The sequence below is a fragment of the Sebastes umbrosus genome, chromosome 3, assembly GCF_015220745.1.
Source record: "Sebastes umbrosus isolate fSebUmb1 chromosome 3, fSebUmb1.pri, whole genome shotgun sequence".
Classification (NCBI taxonomy): domain Eukaryota; kingdom Metazoa; phylum Chordata; class Actinopteri; order Perciformes; family Sebastidae; genus Sebastes; species Sebastes umbrosus.
In genome coordinates, this window is record NC_051271.1 from 23,770,796 (window position 1) to 23,791,172 (window position 20,377).

The 20,377-nt window shown below is 39.8% G+C and overlaps 1 protein-coding gene across 6 annotated transcripts in view; it reads left to right on the plus strand.

Moving 5' to 3' along the window:
- The window catches only part of fam13a (family with sequence similarity 13 member A), a 67,598-nt gene that overhangs the window by 37,632 nt on the left and 9,589 nt on the right, over positions 1–20,377 (plus strand). For 3 of the 6 annotated variants that reach the window (XM_037765510.1, XM_037765506.1, XM_037765508.1), the window contains 7 exons: positions 5,208–5,249; positions 5,349–5,543; positions 7,150–7,357; positions 10,670–10,728; positions 11,076–11,118; positions 17,003–17,156; positions 19,532–19,597. In XM_037765510.1, coding sequence (XP_037621438.1) covers positions 5,208–5,249; positions 5,349–5,543; positions 7,150–7,357; positions 10,670–10,728; positions 11,076–11,118; positions 17,003–17,156; positions 19,532–19,597 — 767 coding nt within the window. The remainder of the gene's footprint in view (positions 1–5,207; positions 5,250–5,348; positions 5,544–7,149; positions 7,358–10,669; positions 10,729–11,075; positions 11,119–17,002; positions 17,157–19,531; positions 19,598–20,377) is intronic. The other 3 variants (XM_037765507.1, XM_037765511.1, XM_037765509.1) reach the window with 2 other exon arrangements.

Genomic DNA, 20,377 nt, shown 5'->3' on the forward strand with positions numbered 1-20,377 from the left:
TCTCATATCACTGCTATTCAAATCAACGGCAAGCAAATCTGCCTGGCATCAGCGCAAACAGGAGAGAAGATGCTTAGGACAGACAAGGTCCCTGTCCCACTTCTACAACACCCAATATGCCTCTTAATCTTTCTCCTATTGGGCATGGACATACTGTCTCATACAGTGGCCCCCACCAACGCCCAGGAGCAGGCTCTTCTTCGCTTGTTTTCCTGATCTTATAGATAATGATTAGATGATATAGAAATCCTCCTGCTGCTGCCATGATCTCCTCCCTACAGGCTAAAAAAAAGTTTTTAACTGCATGGCATCAGCTCTTCTGCAAACTGTCAACACTTCTCTTCTCTCCTGCCATTTCCCAAAGGCCCTGAAAACTGCAGTTATTAAATCACTCTTAAAAAAGAATAAGGCTGTTTTTCAGCAGCCTAACACTGAATTCACACCAGAGAAGCGGCGAAATGCAGCCTGCAGTGAACTGCCATGTAGTGTCTATGAAAAGCTGCGGTAGCCGCTCCCGAGCTCAGCGAGCTCAGCGACCGTTTGATTATGTGGGGAAGTGCGGCCAAACAAAAGTTGGGAAAAGTTTAACTTTTAGCGACAAAGTGCGGCTAGAGAAAACCCACAGCCAATCAGTAAACAGATCCTGTGACTCCTGTGACATGTTACAAAGATTTTTTTCCTGCCTGAAACACAAGAATACACAGAAAAATATAATTATTGCAGCGAGCTGTCGCTGCCTGGTGTGAATTTGACGTAACACCTTCTCGGCCCTAAACAATTGTTTTGATGTTTTCCCAGTCAGGATTTCGACCACACCACTCTTGTTAAGGTCTTGAATGATATCCACTAAAACACAGACAGTGGAAAAGTTTCAGTCTTAGTATCATCATTCAACATGGTCAACCACAACATATTACTAGACGAGGACTTTCTGGGACATTGCTAAACTTGTTTGAATCCCATTTGAGGGACAGTATCTTTTCTTAATGCCTCTCTGTCTTATTTAAAGCACTTTAAAATACCTTGTTGTTGAAAGGTGCTATAGATAAACTTGCCTTGCCTATGTGTGTGATTTCTGTTGTGTAAACCTTCATGCTAGTCCTCACTGCATCGACCTTAATCCAAGCTCATGTTTGCTCTTTCACAAGTGACTGCAGTAGACCTTGATCAAACAACTGTTATTCTTATATAACTTCTTTTTTTATCCCTTCTTCAGGGTTAAAGTTGAATCATTATCATCCCTATAACTCACCCTATCAAACACTCATGTTGTAGTTACAGAATGACAATAGAAAGGCAGGGAGTGACTCTAGAGGTATTTGATTTCCAAAACTTTATAGCTGTCATAAAGATCTTACAGGTGGGGAATGAAATTACAAAATGATCACCAGCTGATCAGTTCCTGATCAAACATTTGACTGTTGTTGGTGGTATGATTTTATATTTTTAGAATATATGTGTTTAAGAAAGGATTGCTGGCTTGACTCACTCATATTATGGTGGTGATATTCTCGTTATGTTTCTGATGCAATGACTCATCCCTCTTGCCTTACGGTCTTTAGTTCATGACTCAGACTGTCATTATTGCACACCAGGCCACAATCCTGTCTCATACCAGAGGTGTTTCATACTGTTGCATCTTTAGTTAAAACTACGTCGGTGGTGCAAAGTTCTTTCCAGCAAGTGATGTCACTTCCTTTGGTGATTTACCAAATTACCTTACGTTGTCCATATTGTGCCAACCCACAGACTATTTGGGACGATGATAGCTGCTGCAAGATATTTAATGACCAAATGATTCACATTTGACAGGCAGTCATGTTCAGCTGTTTAACATCCTAAATGCAGCACAAGCAGTTATATAAGAAAGCTTATTTCACATTATGGACCAACAAGGATAGTAGATTTGTGCCTGAATTGAGTTTGTGTATTTCAGGATGTCATGAGACTTATCTCCAGTCCAAAACACCATATAAGGAGTTTTTGTAATAAGACTTCATTCTTCATTTCTGAGTTCTTTTTCCACAAATCGAGTTTCAATATAGTGATTTAAGGAGAGGAAATGGTTCAAATATGCAAAAATGGTCCAAAAAATCCATTTGCTTTTGACATTTTTATCAGAGTTAAATGTATCAACCAATTGTGTGGACACATACAAAGAATTTGACTGTCAGTAGTTCTCAATATACTTGAACAAATAATCCCGTCTTAAACCAACAAGGAGGCCGGTTCTCTGATAGGGCCCCAAGATAAATCTCAGGGGTCACAAGATGATCAAAGATATAAAAAAATTGAATATAAAATTGTCTACATTGACTTTTCTTTAATTTCTGCTCTTTTCTCATGAAATATGGCTACATGTATGACTCTATAAATCCTTTTTGTAAGGATTTGTTTTATTGAAAAACAGATGGTGCTTAGTTTACAGTGCAACTCCAATATGTTAGATATATAAAATATTTAATTGTGATTAATCGCAAATTAATCACACATTTTTTAGCTGTTCACTTCTTGAGGTCAGAGGTCAAGAGACCCTTTTGAAAATGGCTGTGCCAGTTTTTCCTCGCCAAATTTTAGCTCAGGTTTGGAGCCTTATTCAGCCGTATGCTAGTATGACATGGTTAGTACAAATGGGTTCCTTAGGTTTTCTAGTCTCATATGATGCCAGTGTCTTTACTCTAGCTTTAAAACTGAGCCCGCTACAACCTTAAAATCGCAAGTTGCGTTAATGCGTTAAAGAAATTATATTGCCGTTAATTATCAATTATCACTGATGCAAATTAATTATCTTGTTATTATCGCGTTAACTCTGACAGCCCTAATATAAAGTTTTCCATTTGTGCATGAAAAACATTATTTAAAAGAAAGGAAGAGGAATACACATGTGTACAGATACATGTAAATGTACTTCAACATTCAAGTGATAATGATACTAAAAATAATTTTAATTAAACGTTCTGAAAAGTAAAAATCATTCTTCTGTTGCTCACAACAGTCCACACAAAGGAACGTGGGATGAGGAGTCACAAGTAGACAGTGCTTTGTTTTAAAGGGTCACAAACCAATAATGTTGGGAACCACTGCTTTAAACCGTCACAGTGTTGGTACTAAAATTGCAACATAGGACAGGGTACATTTCTCAAGGTCTGATAACCATCTTACCCTGGCACATATTCCAGTTATATAATTGACCCGCCTCTCACCACTTTTATATCAAGAGCAGACTGCAGCATAGAGGACGGTCTCTCAAACGTTTTGGACAGATCTTGAAACTTGTCATATTTCAGGGCTAAATGTGTCCACTGCACTTGATGGATTCACACCTCTGACATTTGCAGGCATTAAGGTCTAAGGTTAGGTCAGCACTAGTAAGCCATTAAACCGTTTTCTGTTGCTTTAACCTGTTGCGTTCAGTGCCAAGTCTATTATTAGGTAGTGGGCTAATATTTTCCCTGCTGTGCTCTGAGATAACCGAGTGGTTTAGTCTGCTGCCTCTGTAGCACCAGTGAGCCTTGGCTGACCTAACTTTCACTCTTCTGTCTGTCCTCTTTACGTCCCAACTGTCTGAATAAATGAAACTAAGCTGAAAGTGAAAGATCTTTCTAGTCATGAGCACAGATTTTAAAACTGCCAATAAAAAGCACCAGACATCTACAGCCCCATGTTTATGATTTGAATTTGTTAAGCTCATCAAAAGGATCATCTCATGGCTGGGGCATGTCACCTTTTCATCTGATTCACTGTCCCATGTAAAATGCATGTCCAGTCACCTTCACATAGTACCATCACTCCATTATTATCACTCCCTTTATCAGTGCACGTACTCTGGAAAGCTGTGCTATTACTGTCAACACCACTGTTTATGTAAGATCTCTTCAGGTCACCCCTATACATATATACGTGCTGTACTCCAGGAAAAGCAGATATGACATCTATCAGTTGTTGAAAGCTGTACAGGCTTTTTGAGGAGTGAAGATGAAGATTGGTGCAAAAATGACGTCTATTTTTTATCTATCAACCATTTAAAAAAAAAAAAAAAGCTGTTTTATCTTGATCGAAATGATGAGGTGCTCAAAGTGCTCCAAAGTAACGCTAAATTTTGGCGAATTGGTAATTATGGTTTTAAAACCCTCTGAGACCCTTAATCCCGACTAACATTACTGTCTTTAAGACAGGCTGTAGCGGGCTCAGTCTGAAGATACTGGTATCATTTGAAACTAGAAAATCTAAAAAACTGATCGATACCAACCATGTCAGGTTAGCTTGTTGGGAAGAATGCTAAATAACACTCCAAAGTTACGCTAAATTATGGCGAGGAAAAACTGGCATGGCAATTTTCAAAGGGGTCCCTTGACCTCTTACCTCAAGATATGTGAATGAAAACTCTGAGATGAACAGAGTGAAAACTGTACCTTATTAGATAAAACAGATGTTGACAAACTGCAGTTTAAAATTTTTTAATAAATCACAATATTTCGTAAAATATTTTATCGCAATACTCAGCATATCGCAAAATGTTTAAAATCGCAATAAAATCGTATCGTGACTTAAGTATCGTGATAATATCGTATCGTGGGGCCTCTGGTGAGTCGCACCCCTCAATAACATCCTCTACAGCAAAGTAAATGTATTTTGGCTCTTTGAGTTAGTTCTTCAATGAGAAAAGTCCTTAACTGTAATAGAAGCTCAGTTGCATCTTCAATAACAAACCAAACTGTTCAGTTATCATGTTACTAGTTGTTTGATGCCGCCATCTGACTGTAATAAAAATTCAATATCTTTGGAGCTACATGTAGATATACTGATTTGAATGATATACACGCCCCTGCACACATAGTATATCCACCTATCATTTACTTATTACTTTTTCGTGTAGATTACATGCCTGTGTGATTTGAGAAAAGGAGAGAGGGAGAACGACAAAAAAAGAAAGATGTAAAAGAAGCCAGAGATCAGTATGGAGAGTACTGATTATATACTCTACTGTAAGACTTACCGGTAGTCATAGAAGCCAGCCACTTTGCTCTCAGAGGACCTACTTATGCTCTGAACACAGCTGAAGTTAACACTCACTCATGCACACTAGATGCCTCGATCACCTAGGGCCAGAACCAGAGCCCGGGGGATTTTCAGCGTTGCTCAGTGACCTGTTGTGACCACCTGTTTCTGCAGCTCTAACTCTTCTTCCCCTCTTGTTTTTCTTTCAGTAACCACCTCTCCCCCATCCACTGCTCACCAGATGTGGTAAAGTAAGTGGACTTTATTACTGTAGCCATAGTTTATTTAGAGATATTTTTTTAAATTCTACTTATTATGAAACTGTTATAATTTTTTTTATTGTCCTTAAGTTATCTGGACAGGACGATTCGTTCAGCAGTGGAGCAGCACCTCTTTGACCTAAACGCTGTACAGGATCAAAGTTCAGCAGACTGCGAGTTAACCCCACATCCACCATCTCCAAGGGCAACGCAAACTGCCCGACAGAGACGCCGACACCAGAGAGAGCAACATGAGGAGGGGCTGAGACACAAAGAAAGGAACAGGTACAATGAGTCTGTCATCGTCATGACGTTGGTAGTTGATGGTACCAGCATCAGATAAGTGGCGGTTTGTCTTTAGTAGCAATACTGAAGTGCACTGCAAAAATCTTGTTCTCATCACTTCACACACACATAACTTCATAGCATAACTTTGTCTGTAATTGTGTCCTTAAAGTGGCAATTTCAAATATTTTCATTTAAATAAATGTCTGTTAAGTCACTATCTATAGCCAAATGAGGTAACACAATGATGATTGAGTCTATAGCCCACTGATGAAAGTATTACAATATTTATATATTTGCAGTATTATTATTATTATTATTACGAAATGGGTGTCTGTGGAGACATTCCTGGAAAATTACAGTTTTCCTCCATTATATACAAACAAAAACTATGCACACAGTTCTGAAAACTTGAAGCTCATGTATCAACAAAAAAAACCTCCAGACTGATAAACTCTTGAGTACAGTTACATTGATTTCACTCAAATAGAAATTCTAAATCAACCAGAACTGAAATCTTAAGGATTGCTACTTTAGAGTCTTATTTTCTTATAACAAAAGTGAAGAAATCTGCTAGTACAGTGAAAATAATTCAACTTTTTTTTCTGATGTAAATCAAAAAAAATCTTATTTCAAGAAACAGACACTAGAAAAGTTTATATTTTAAAAAGTATTTATATTGGAAACATGTATATTAAAAAACATGTACATGCACCTTCACATTTTCTTTTTATTACCCATCCACTCAAAACAACAGAACCATTCAACCCTCCCAGTCACCCACTGAACCATTATATTAAACCACATGACTGGATGACTTCCACATCAAAAGATAAACAAATACATTAAGACAAAACAAATTATAAATAATGGGAAATAAATATATACAGGTGAATAATAAGGAGTTGAATAATGATAGCTAGCTAATTTACCAATTATTAAATTGAGTTCAGGGAAGTTGAGTGACTCAGCATAATAAATTATAGATATAAAACCTCTCGAGGTGTATTTAATTATTTATAAATGTAGAGAAGACAACAAATCCTCCAGCAAATAAGAGTGATACAAGTGAATTTCTCTGGAAAACAGGTTGAAATATTGTTATTGCGACAGAAGCGACTAAGATGAATATATTTTAATATTACTGTGCAGTAAATGCACATTAAGATGACATTCATTACTAAAGCCTGACCTCAGTGCCTCACTGCAATGCTACTGCTTCCAGTCAGTGCTTTTGGTAACAGTAAACATTCATAAGGTTTCAACTTGTCCACTGAGACATAGCTCGGTCATAACAACTGGAGTCATCGCAGTAAGAAGCTAATCCTTGTTGATGGAGATGTACTAGGGTCTGAGAGATGGATTAAAGGAGTGCATCAGTCCAAAGACGGCGGAAAATGGCAATAAGAGCGTGGACAGTAAATAGAATTAGCACTGAAGCTAAACAGCACGTGTCAATGAGCTATCAGGATGACCTTGGCATTTAGTTTCCAGAAGCATTTCACCCAAAGTCAAGCTGATAAAGACCAAAGTGTGCAACAGAGAGAGCGAGATGAAAGGCAGATGTCTCATTTCCTCTCCGTCTTCTTTTTCCGTCTGAGAGCAGAGCTGCGTCCGGCCGAGCAGACACCAACAAGGAGAACATCCCGTCGAGCAGTGGGAGCAGCTCGGGCAGCGTGGTGGAGGACGCGGGCAGCAGCGCCGTGGACTCACACGGAGGACAGAGTGGTCACGCCGTGCGAACCCCAAAACCCAGGAAGTCGAAACACAGCCCGACGCTGGTGCAGCACACACACAACCAGGATGCCCACGAAGTGAGTCATCACGCCTTTTCTCCTCATCTCTTTCTATCTTTGTGATTTGTCACCATTTTGGCAGCATCTCTCACACTCATGTCTCTGTTGTTTTAAGCTTTTCTCTCACTGTGATAGGTCAGTTTTAGGTCAGTAGATAACCTGAAGAAAGCATTTTTCTTTCAGTTGTTTGTAGCAAAAAATAATGACTGCCTTAGATTGTAGTGAATTCTAAAGTTGCAACCAATTTTACGCACCAACAACAGTATCAACAGTTTAATAATTATCAGTTGCAGTTAACAAGAATCACTGAATGCGGACAGCGGCAAGTTGGAAGATGACAGGAAGCTAGATGCAGCTGCCTAATGGTTCTCATTGTACAGCGGCTTGTTATATGCACCACGCCTCACTGATTGTCAACCACTTTTTCCAGATGCAGTGCAAATGTAAGGGCCACTTATTAGTGTGCAATTAGCTGCAGCTTTTATCTACCAAAGAACAAGATGTTGCACCAGAGAGCAACTTGTCTACTGTTGCCATGCGGGTACTGGACACAATGTGGAGTGCTCAGTATTTGTATAATACAGGGGAAATGATTGAGATACACAAAAGTACTTCTTTAATGTTTATTTCTGAAGCCTCTGAAGGTTTTGTTGTCTTCAGTTTCTGTACTGAAGTAGCTTCTGCTAGGGTTGGGTGATACCATGAGGAATTTGTTGCTCCACCATTTCTACCAAGACATATCAAGGATATTTCCATATATATTTTTATATATACACAAATCAATGAGCAGGATTGTTTAAGGACATGCAGGATTTACAGAATTTGTGCATCGATTTGTTGAAGCACCTTTTTAGATATTTCATTCACAGGATTTGGCAAAAAAAAAAACTGACCATACCTTCTGTTTTTTTGTTTATAAACAGATTTGAAATTTAATTTCCACAGATATGTCATATATATATCAATATTGGGAATGGGATATAAAATTAATAGGACTTGGTTTTTGGTCCCGACTGAACTTCATGTGTCCATAGAACGGAAGCTGTCGAGCCTAAAGTTGACATTAGATTTGTACTCTTATTTACTTTTTCTTTGATCAGAAAGCTTAGGATTTAAATCAAAATGTTGTCCATTTTACACTGTATATTATTTAGACAAAGTTATTGTATGGCTTTTTAGAAAACAACCATTTTTAAGTTTGGCTTCTTTTCTCAAAAGAAATATTTACATTCCTTGTTTTTAGGTTCGGTACCAAAATTTAGATGTCGTATCGATACATGCTAGACCTGAAACGATTAGGCTGATTAATCAATTAGTCAATGGGCAGATAATTAATTGGCAACAACTTATTACTAATTGATTAATTATTAAAGTCGGTTTTCAAGCAAAAATTATTCTCTGGTGATTGTATCATTTTAAATTAAATATCTTTGGGTTTTGGATTATTGGTCTGATAAAACCAAAATCACTTTTCTGATATTATATAGAACAATAGAATAATTCGCTACAATCAGTAGATTAATCAGTGATAATAATCCTTAGTTCTAATACATACTGGTACCTATATCTCCTGCTGCATCTCAGCATCATCCAGGTTAAGAGTACCAGTATGATCAGATGATAAAATACTTAGTCAGCTATCTCTCGCCTTCTAACCAAGATACGATGCAGTGAGTCGTAGCCAGCAGTGGTATGGTATAGTGTATATGAGGAGTGTGTGAAAGCAGTCAAAGTCACAAGGAGTTCATGGTGTGAACCTTCAGTAACACTATCAAGTCTCCACTGACTGTTCTTACACTGCAGCTGCATGAAAGCAAGTTGGATTATTATTATTCACACTGGCTCATAAATTATGTGTGCTAATGTAAAGTTCAGCTGCCAATGAAAATAGATTAATTCAGTTTACACTCTCACACTCGACTGAATTCACCTGCCAACACGTTATGTAACAGCACACTCGATGCCTTGGCACACTTATGGTCCTCTATATGTGATATTTGGCACGATCATGATTGGCCGAGCGACTGTGGTGCTGAGTGGCTGACGACAGAGGTTTGATGTTAGCGAAGGTCTGTACGTGTGAACAGCCACGTCTGTGAATGTGAGCTTGTTATGTCAAGAGCTGGTGAGTTTAATTAGGAGCTCTGAAAACGTCTTGGGTTGTACAGCAACACAGCATGAGACCATATATCAGACCTATTCCCTTTAACGACCTCAAACCAGCCCTTTGATCATTTATAAATATGAAAAAAATATTTTAAAAAAGAGACTTTATTCCAGTTTATCAACATTACCACTCATGCTATTGACGCCGTCATTGTATTTATTAAAACAACAACTTACAAATATTAAAAAGGTGTATTGTTTTCACATTTAAATTCCTAGCTTTGCAGATCAGATAGGAAATAGAAATGTCCGGCCCCTTAGCTCTTCACTGTTTTCAAATCTGGCCCTTCTAAAAATATGATTGAATAGGCCTGCTATATATACAGTATTTTTTTGTTTTATGTGATTTTTTTTGATGAATCAATTACATTTTGTGTTGTTTATACAGCTATGAAAGATATGAAAGTCAATATATTTCATGTTTAAATTACAGCATGCCACACTAGTCTCTGTGTCTTTGACTCGATGTGTTTAGCCGTGCTAGCATCTCTGTGCATGTCAGTGTCAATCAGTTGGTCCACCACTTTGGTCCAGACTGAAATATCTCAAGAACTACAGGATTTAGTGCCATGACATTTTGTACAGACATTCGTGGTTCCCAGATGATTAATCCCTATGAATTTGGTGATCCTGTGAGTTTTTACTGTAGCGCCACTTTGAGGTTCATATTTGTGGTTTTTGAGTGAAATGTCTCAACAACTATTAGATGAATTGCCATGAAATCTGAAGCAAAGTGAAGTAAAAACTTTGTTTCCAGGATTTCAGTCTTTATGGTTCAGCATCCAAAAAGGTCCATAAAAGCAATCATGGTTCCTCGTTTCATATTTCATATAAGAATTAAAAGTGATCTTTACACATCAGCTTATTGGGTAGTTTCTTTGTAAGCCTCTGTTTCTAAAAAGTGCATTACAAATAAAGATTATAAATTTCAGCATACTGTCAAGACTTATGATATATTGAATGAATAAACAGAATTCATCAGAAACCAGAAACCTATAAAAACATGAAGGGTTTAAAGATGATAATCCAAAAAGGTTCATAAAAGCAAGCATGGTTTTTCATTGGATAGGCTAATGCAACTTAGTTTGTCCTATTTTGATGGAAACACTGTCATAAATAAAATCAGCTATGTTGATAGTTAATGTTTGAAACGTCTTTTTTCAGTTGAAGGAATGTGTTTGTGAGAGACCCGGAGCGATTCCCATGGAGACATTTCACAAAGGGTAAGCTCTTCAAAAAACTTGATTTGATTCAATAGGGGATTTTTTTTTTAAAGTCATTACACAATGAATCTCTTTTTCTCACCACTTTGACCTTTTCCTAGTCGTAGCACCTGAATGTTTGTTTTGCGTTGATAAGCTACTGCCACTCTCAGCTCTGCCTGTTATCTTAAGAGATCTGTTTGGCATGCTGTGATGTTTATAGCACACACTTTATCTGAAAAAGACAGGAAGCAAAGATACGCATATATGTATCTATAAACTGTGTGGGGCGTCATGAGGTTTAAAAAATGGCCTTTGATCAGTCAAAGCTTCTTTTGCTGAAATGGTTTCTCTGTCGGATTTTTCAGGAATGACATTTCAAGAAAAGATGGCCTTCTTTCTCCTCCACAGGTAGGTTCATGTTCACCTTTCCTCTCCTACAGAATGAGCCTCCCTCTGACTGTCAGGTTGAATTTTTGTTTCAGTTCTCCTCCTTCCTCTTCTTACACAGTCAATCTGCTCTGTCCACGCATCAGCCACTTGAGAAAAATAGAGTCGGACTTGAGGGAAAGGCTGGATATTGAATCTCAATACTTTTTCAGTACTGACTGAAATATGTCAGCAGAAGTTTCACAACTGCCAAGCATCAAATGCTTGCTCAGACTTGTACTTTTCTTTAAAACAGTTCCTGATTTGAATGATAATCTTGCAAGTTTTGAATTGTGCCCTCTTGGCAAAGATCTGCTTTGGTTTAGTCAACATTTCAAATTTGAAAGGTTTGGCCTCTTTTATAGAGATAAATGTTTATGCTCCTTCAAATAAAGTATAGAACAGGTCTTGCGCTTTGGCGTCTGCACTGAAATGCAGCTATCATATCGGCCCTGTAAGATGAGTCAAAAAGACATTAAGACAGGCTATAAAAGAACTTCAAGGCAAAGTAGAAAAATAAAATGAGCTAAATTGAAATGAAACAGCAGAATATAAAAATGTAGCACGAGATATGAATAATTACCCCCAGACTTAACTTAACAAAAAGCAGTGGCAAACAAAAAGGCTAAGCACTTAGAGAAGCTTTTGTTTGTTAACCTTCACGACACCTTGTTGCTCTCTTACTCATCAGTGCTTTGTGAAACGTCCACAGCTGATTTGTGGAACAGAAACTCATCTGCAGTTCCACAGAAACATTCAATTTCACTTTTGACAAAGGGAGATTTCATAGTTCTTGCAAAAAGGGATCTTCCCACAAACATACAGCAGTTCCTCAGCCAGCTGTTCAAAACATTGTGGAAAGTTTGTACTATTTGAGGTTTTGTTGTTACTGTCAGTGTGAGCAGAGAGAAACAAGTCACCTTCTCCATCTGCTCGTCTCCAGTTTTAACCTGGACCAGCACCACTGAACACAATCATGCAGCGCTGCACCAATACGGTGAATCTCTTTCTAAGCATCCCAGATGGCTTTTAGTGGCAGCTCAGGCTGCAGCTCTGACACCACCACCGCACTGTGCTACTGAGCGGCCATCTGGAGCCGGCGTGGCGCCGCTCTGAGAGGAGGCCGGTCCAACAGCCTCTCAGCTGGTCACTAAAGTTATCACACAGACATGATTGTTACCATCAGGCCATCTTTGTCTTCCTTAGTTAGATGAATTATTAGACTGATTCTGTGCGTCTCGTTACCTCTTCACCTGCGGCTCATTTAAAAAAAAAACGTTTTCTAATACATGGTTCCCTCGTCTGGAAGTCAAGGGGTTTTTTAAATGGATTTTTAGTTAGATGCCTGAAATAAGGTCTGTGGTTAACACAAGCTGTAGAGATTTTAACTTTTGGTTCTACAACATAAAATACATCAATCGCACATGGGACCGTAGTGCAGCTTGTTTATAGTCTAATGTTAGCTTTTTACTTCTGGCGATTGCATTCACCTTTTCAAAAATCAAAAAAGTGGTGTTCATTTGTGGAGATTATTTTACGGAACAAAATGTGCGAGTATCATAACGCTTGTCTGCGACAGAGCTTATTTTCTGCAATAATCCAAAAAACAATGGAAAAATGTCATTGGCTTTTTGTAGGGGGAACCAGGGTGATGCTAACTTCCTGGTTGGTCTACACAAATTTGTCATCCCTGCACCACTTTATACCTGCTGTTACTTTGACTTATATAAACAGTATTTTTGTGATCTGGCAGAAATTACGAGGCCTGTTCTTTACTGCTTAACCAATCAGTGGATCGACAGAATATTAATTAACCATTTTGATAATCATTTAAGTCATTCACCTTCGAATCATTGGACAATTTTTTTTAACATTTTATAAACTGAATGATTGATCAGTTACTTGCAAAAATAATCAAACAGGTTAATGGATAATGAAACATTTATTCTGAGTTGTTAAAAAATGATTCCAGGACAAACACTTCCTCTGTTTCATACCTCTGTTTAATTCTGAAACACACAAACCCTTGATCTCAGTGTGTTGTTGTTTTGTGTGTCTCAGTATGTCAGTGCGTGTCTCGTTGTAGCTTTCGTGCCCATTATCACACACACGACTCCTTCGCCAGAACATGTTGTACCCACGACATCAGATAGTTGGAGGTGACAGCTGCAGAGTTTTTAAACAGTTCACGGGTGCAGGTCAGGTCTCAAAACACTGACATGTCGGTCATATGTCAACATAAACGTTAGAGTAGATTGTATTTTGCAGCAGATTAAGTCTTTTACTTGATGAGTTGCTTTTTTGTGTTGCAAAAGGACTCAGAGAAAGTGTGTGTGTGCATGCACGTTTATGAGTGCATGTGTATTGAAATGAGCATGTGGAGAAAGAGCTCTACCACACATAGATTGTCTGTGTGCCATCTCAGCAAAATGCTTAAATTCCATTCTGTGTTTGTTTGTAAACTGTGTGTGTAATCCCCCCAAACACAGCTTAATCATTGTCTAATGCATCCCCCAAACCCCCCAAACACACACACACACACACACACACACACAGTAGCGCTGTCTATATCTCACCCCTCCTTTGCACCAGCTGGACCTCTCATGATGATGTAATCGTGGCTCCAGTGGGTTTCAGTGAACACAGTGGCTGATGTTCCAGAGAACAGAATGCTGTGTATGGAGACGTGTGTGTGTGTGCGTGTATTATTTTTGAACAGCAGCAGGATCATGCTGAGCTGTAACATCTGTGTTCCCGTTAATCCTTAGTGTTACTGAGGAGTGTACTCTCCACACTGCTGCCAGTGATGCAGAGATTGATTAATCAGTTCAAACAAGCAGGATAAACTAATCATCAATAGTCTTTCATCAAACTTCCTTTAATGAGTCATTTGCATATAAAAGGATTTGAGTGAGAGTGCAGCTTGCTGAATAAATTTTTTATCCCCTTTGAAGTAGGTCCCCTCTACGTCAATTAGTCCTTTTTTTATGCTTTTGTTATGCTGAAAGATTTATTTTCAAGAAACTTGTGAGCTTATCTCTGGTAAACACAAGATATAAAGTGGTGCTTTTGTGTGATTCTTTGCGGAGAAACTCACATTTTACAGATCTGTCGATTAAATCAACTAATCGATTAGTCAACAAATCAATGAGTGTTAGTCGACTAAGAATTTCTTTGGTGGAGGTCAAGGACAGCCCTAGTTTGAAGTCTGAAAAGCAGATGATATAATCGTAGATGGATCACGTGACGAGATGTTATTTGTCTCAACATCTCTTACCTCTGAGACTTATAACATTACATAACATTCACCCAGCAGACTGTTCTGTTTCAAAGCCTAATGAGTCCATACTTTAATTGTATGATGGCAACACTTAACAAGAAGGCACTTAAAGATCCCATATTATGCTCATTTTAAGGTTCATATTTGTATTTTGTGTTTCTGCTAGAATGTGTTTCCCTGTTGTAATGTTCAAATTTTCCTCCTACCGTCTGCCTGAATATGCCTGTATTTACCCTCTGTCTGAACCGCTGCGTTTTAGCACATTTCAACAGAATTGCAACAGCTTGGGTCCATGTTTATTTCCTGTCAGCTGATGACTCTGGTTGCGTCCGAAATTCCATACCAACGTGCTATTTAGTACGCTAAACAGTTTGTGAGATATTTTAGTATGTATGAAACCAATAGTACGTGAATTGCATACTATTTCTGATGAAATATTACAGTATGCAAACGCTCAACATTACGGCGGCATATATATCCCATAATGCAATGCGGCAGTAACGACAACGTTCATACTGGACGTGACGCACAGCTCTGTAACATCAATAACGCTTTAATTTAATAGTATAAGATTCCACTTTGCTAGGCGTAATATATATTTGTTTAATTAATTCAGACTTTGATTCTCACAAACCGTCATTTTCATCACCTGAGGTTGGCATAGGTTACCATGGTTACACATCTCCAACCGGCAAGGAGGCTCTCAGGAAGTGACGACATAAATTACTGCTCAGTGCGTTCGATGCGTTGAACAATAATACACATATTGAGTCTGAATATGGGCTGTGCATTTCTTTGTAGATTGACCTTTTCGATACTTTCACAGTATTTATATAGCACTTAAACTGCTTTATAATAAATTAAAAAAACAGGAAAATCTCACTTTTTACAATATGGGACCTTTAAACTACACTAGTTAACAAGCAAAAAGTTTAGAACAAAGCAGACAAACGCTGCTAATTAACAACACAGTTTTCTTCACAAAAAAAATTCTAAAACTTTCAGATTTATATAAGTTACTTGAGAACAGACTGCTGTTATGTTAATGAACGAGGATGTAATGATTAGTCTAAGATATCTGTGAATCTGTAACACTTTCAATATGAATTGTTCTTGATTAACTCCAAAAAAAGGTGCTAATTGGCACAAAACCAATAACTTAAAGACACTTTATAACCAAAACCAACATACTTAATTGATCTTGGAAACAGTAACTTCACCAAAAAAACATTGTGTTTGTTTGATTTGTTTGTGTGCACACTGTCTCTATAAGCAGATACATCAACATCATTGCTGTGAATGTTATTTAGAGGAATGTGTGTGTATCTGTGATAACGGGACCTTGAATGTTGATTGAGTGACCTGGTTCAGTATGTACTTATTCATGGAGGCGCTGGGGGGGGCTTGATTTGAAAACAGTGACGGTAAGAGCTACTTACGGGAAATTTCTGCTGTTAGTTGATCACAGTCTGCACGTTCTCCCGGCACTAATGCCTGTCTGTAACAGCTGAGGAGACGTGATAACTCCCTGTTTTTGGCCACGCTTCAGCGCGCACACACACACACACACACACACACACACACACACACACACACACACACACACACACACCTGAGACTAATTATGCTGTTGCAACATAATCTCACACAAACCTGCCAACAACAACAACAATTTAGTATCATGAACAAAAGAGCAAAACAAGGACCATTACAACCAGATTCAAGTTCACCCTTTTCCTGTAAGCCATCGGTGGCATTTATGAGGTCTAGTAGCAGTGTGATCTGTTTTTCCTAAAAATAGCTTGGTCCCACGCCCAGACAGAGGAAACGGGACCCCATGGGTTTAGAGCTAAGTGATCCATGGACACTGCTGAGTATGTTGTTTCCCCAATTTATTTACATTAGTATTTGATTCCACAGCTTTGATCGAGGATAAGCAAAGTTTGAGTTTGAGAAAGTTTGAAGGAGAGAGAGGAGAAGCTGGAGGATGATGGGTAAACAGTGGGAGGACACAGAGGAAGTAATGAGGTGCTGGAGGAGAAGACTTCTCTGCTTTGAGCTGGATGTTTGTCTGCAGGGAGAGACAGATAGGGAGAGAAAAAAATCACCCAGTCAGCCTACGTGTGCTGGCTTACAATCTGTTTGCTTTTTTTTTTGTCCTCAGCTCCCTCCCCCTCCCTCCTCCCTCCCTTTCTTTCTCTCTAACACCCTTCCACCCCTCCCCTCTGCTCTTGCTGCTGTGAAACAAACAAGTCCAGAGCAGCACTGGGGTGGGGAATATATGCATGTCAGACTACTGTAGAGAGAGAAAATAAGAGAGGAAGGGAGGGGGACAGAGGGAGGGGTGAGGGATTCCAGTGGGTGAAAGATGAGGAGGAGCCAATCCACTCCTCCTCTCTCTCTCACACAGCCAAACACAGATGGGCGGATGTTTTGGCCGCAGAGGCAGCCAATGGCGAGCAGGGATCAGCCCCCTCTCTTAGGGCAGGGCCAGTCTGTGGGAGTGTGTGGCTGAACTTAAAGAGTGTGTCCACGGGCTGGTCCTCCTTGTTGAGCGCTCTTTTCTTTTCTCTCATGGTTGTGCAGACGTTAAGGATGAAGATCCAGGAGTCGCCCGTCACTTGTGACACGGGGAGGATCAGCGGCGGAGAGGTGCGAGGCTCGGACCCGGACCGTGAGAGCTGCGAGGACGTGCCCCGACTGGACCTGACAGCACTTACTGAGGAAAACAACTGGGGAGGTAAAGCTATAGGCCGTCCAACTGTTGTGTTTTATGCATATATTTTTCTCTTTCTTAACTTCTAAACAGGTCCAAACTATCTGGAATACATACCCTTTAACACAAACATGCCCGGACAACCCACTCCCTCCACCCAGTTCTGCACATGGGTGTCTGGGTAGCAGCTGCACACCTTCTGCTGCTGCCTCTCCTCCTCCTCCTCCTCCTCCTCCTCCTGATGCATCTCCTTCTGCCTCTCCTGCTGGATTTAATTGTAAAAGATCCTCTTAAGTTCTCTAGGCACCTATATCTGGCGGAGAAACACACACTGGAGGCGTGCTTGTTTGCCTGCCTGGCAAGATGAGGCAGCAGCTCTGCAGACAGTTTGTTTTTTTGTTGCTGTTGAATTAGACAACATGGAAACCTTGAAGCAAGAGAAAATATGAAGGCGTAGCTAAATTCAGAGCTCCTCCTGTGGTTTTATCTAAAGAGCAAACAGTGTTTTTTACCAGGATGTGTCAGCTACTTGGCAATTTCTGGCACTGGATTGTTTCCAGACTGCTGCTGCTGTAATTCCCAGTCAGAAATCAATCATTAAATGGGAGGTTGGATGGTGATAACAGTGTACCAGTCCACCGGTTGTAGAAACTTGGCTTGCATTCACAGCGTTTATTGATCCTGGTTGAAATTTTCAGACTTGTGCTCTATTTTAAAACATTAGTTTAAATTTGACATTGTGAATGTTTGCTCCAAGAACAGTGATGGTGATTTGCACAAGATCAAATTTAAATGCATCGACTGAAGTATGTCAGACTTATTGATGCTGGCTTATCAAGTATAATTTCTAATGCAGTGTTTTTAGTCACGAGCATTGCATTATTATTATTCCTCCTCCTCCGTTTTGCTGTCAGACCTCTTTTGAGTTTGTTGTTGATGTATTTGTTTATGCAGTGGTGTTGGCATTTGTGCAGAAAGGAAATCATGCACAATCGCAGCGCACTGAGAGAGTGATTGTTTTGTTCGGACGTTGCGACACAGCGGAGGTGGGTGGAGGTATATCTGTGTTGAGGAGTGAAAGCCAAGCATTTTGCTGAACTGTACACTGGAATGATAACCAACAGGTTCAATCCTACCTTTGCATACAGTTAAAGGGCATGTTGTGGCATGTTTTGACATCTTTCCGCTGCAAACGCTGGTCTTCACTCCCACCACCACCACCACCAACGTTTCCTGTTTGATGTGGCAGCAAAATTGTTCCATGCAATAAATCTCTCAACTTCAACAGCCTCATGTTTGGAGCATTAGCGAACGATTGCATGTTTTGTGGAGCTCTCTAGTGGCCACATGGGATAAAAACAACAGAGGTCTGTGAGAGGTTGTTGTTGTTGCTGTGTAGTGTTTGCAGCACGGGAGAGAAGACATGTAAAGTACTTCATTATTGTGCTTGAGCCAACAAACAGTTTAGTCTGTATGAAGGTGTGGTGTTAGCTCTCTCAGTCTGTACACGGTGTCTCTGATTGTGTGTGCTTGTAATTAAAATGCATTTTGCTTGAGGGAGGGTGCAGCAGAGGATAGATTTGTACAGTTTGTTCAGGAAATTTACAATCCAGATGGCTGTTAGTTTGTTTTATTACACTGAAATTATGAGGACATTTTGTCGTAGATCAGTTGCCGTTGTGTTTTTTTTTCTTGTCTTTTCACTTCTTGTTAAATCTCCTTCCTGTACATTCTGTCCTGAATACATAACTGAGTACATGGCAGCGAGGACGCCACAGGGAGGCTGCATGATCGGCTGTGACAGGCCGTTCTCCCTTAGGTGCACAAGATGGCAAACGAGTCCTTGAAGCATGAGTGCGAGCAGGGTCTGCCGTTGCACAAACTGCAATTGTGTACATGTATTGTACAAAGTTAAACTTATCTTTTCTGTGCCGCTGGCATGTTTATCCTTCACGAAGGACAGCCAAAGATGAACCAGCCAAGCCGAATAAGCAGTTAATGAAGCTGTATAATGGTAGTAAGTACTGTTAGGGGATGTGTGCGTACTGTACAGAAGGTGTAATACTGTACAAATGGGCTCGCGAGTAGATGAGGGCATTAGGCAGTGGTGTGAGGCCTTTGTCCCAGTACACTTTGTGCCAGCGCCTGTCATGGTGACCTGATATTTACCGCTGCTCTGTCCTTGTCTGTCTGCCAGTGGTGGTGGAAACACACTAATGGGCATTTCAGCTGGAGGAGACTCTGTAGCTCATACGTCTGGTTAATTAAGGTTTAGGAAGAGGGTTTTTATTTACTGCAACAAGAAGGATGCATGCTGATCCTTTCTTGCTTCTGTTTCTTTGCTCAGTCCTTCACCTTGTCCTTCTCTTCTCCCCTCTTTTCTTCTTTTGTTCCTCTAGATTCTCCGTTCTTTAACACTCCTTTCCTTGATTTCAAAACCATTTTTCATTCAAGTTGTTGTGATGGTAAGTGTTACGTTACATCACCGTCAGTGGCTTGCTTTGCTGCAAATAACATTTCAGAGAGAAAGAAAGAGCTGTCTGAATGACCTTTTCCACTGCATGGCAACATGCTTGAATGATCTGGAACATCGTGGCGAGCGTCTCACACACACAGCAACCTTTAGTGAAATGGCAAACTGGCATGTTTTTTGTTTCATTAGTCTAGTTAATCCTGAACCATCAGCGAGCGGTTGATTTAATGGATTAATTTCAAATGCCATGGAGCCCCAGTAGCCAGCTACACTGCTCTGCACCCTGAGCTAGATAATAGACCTCGAGGGAAGACCTTCGGCGTGATTTAGAGTTTCACCTGCCGCTGTGAGCGAGCGCTAACATGCCAGAGAGTTGCTACTTGATAAACTGCACGTACCTAAAAGTACAGGAGGACCCGTGGGACAAGGGGTTGGAATATGAGCTAAGTTGCTTCTCGTACGGCCCCGCTAAGAAAAATATGCACGTGCAGTTTTAGACTGGGCGTGCATATTTTCACGTGTACTTTCTGACACTTTGAATGTTTACACTGACGGTTGGTTTCCCTCAGAGCTTGTTTTCTTTCCCTCCATCTCCTCTCCCTGTGTAACAGCTCCTCTGTATATTTCTAAAGTCTCCTGACACCTGACGTTACACCTTTTTCCATGAAATCTACGTTATTGTTCCTGCTGAGATTCATGTTTTGACATAGTTTCTATAGAGCTTTCCCTTCTTATTATAACAGTGATATTTCTCTGTCTAGTCTTTCTCTCA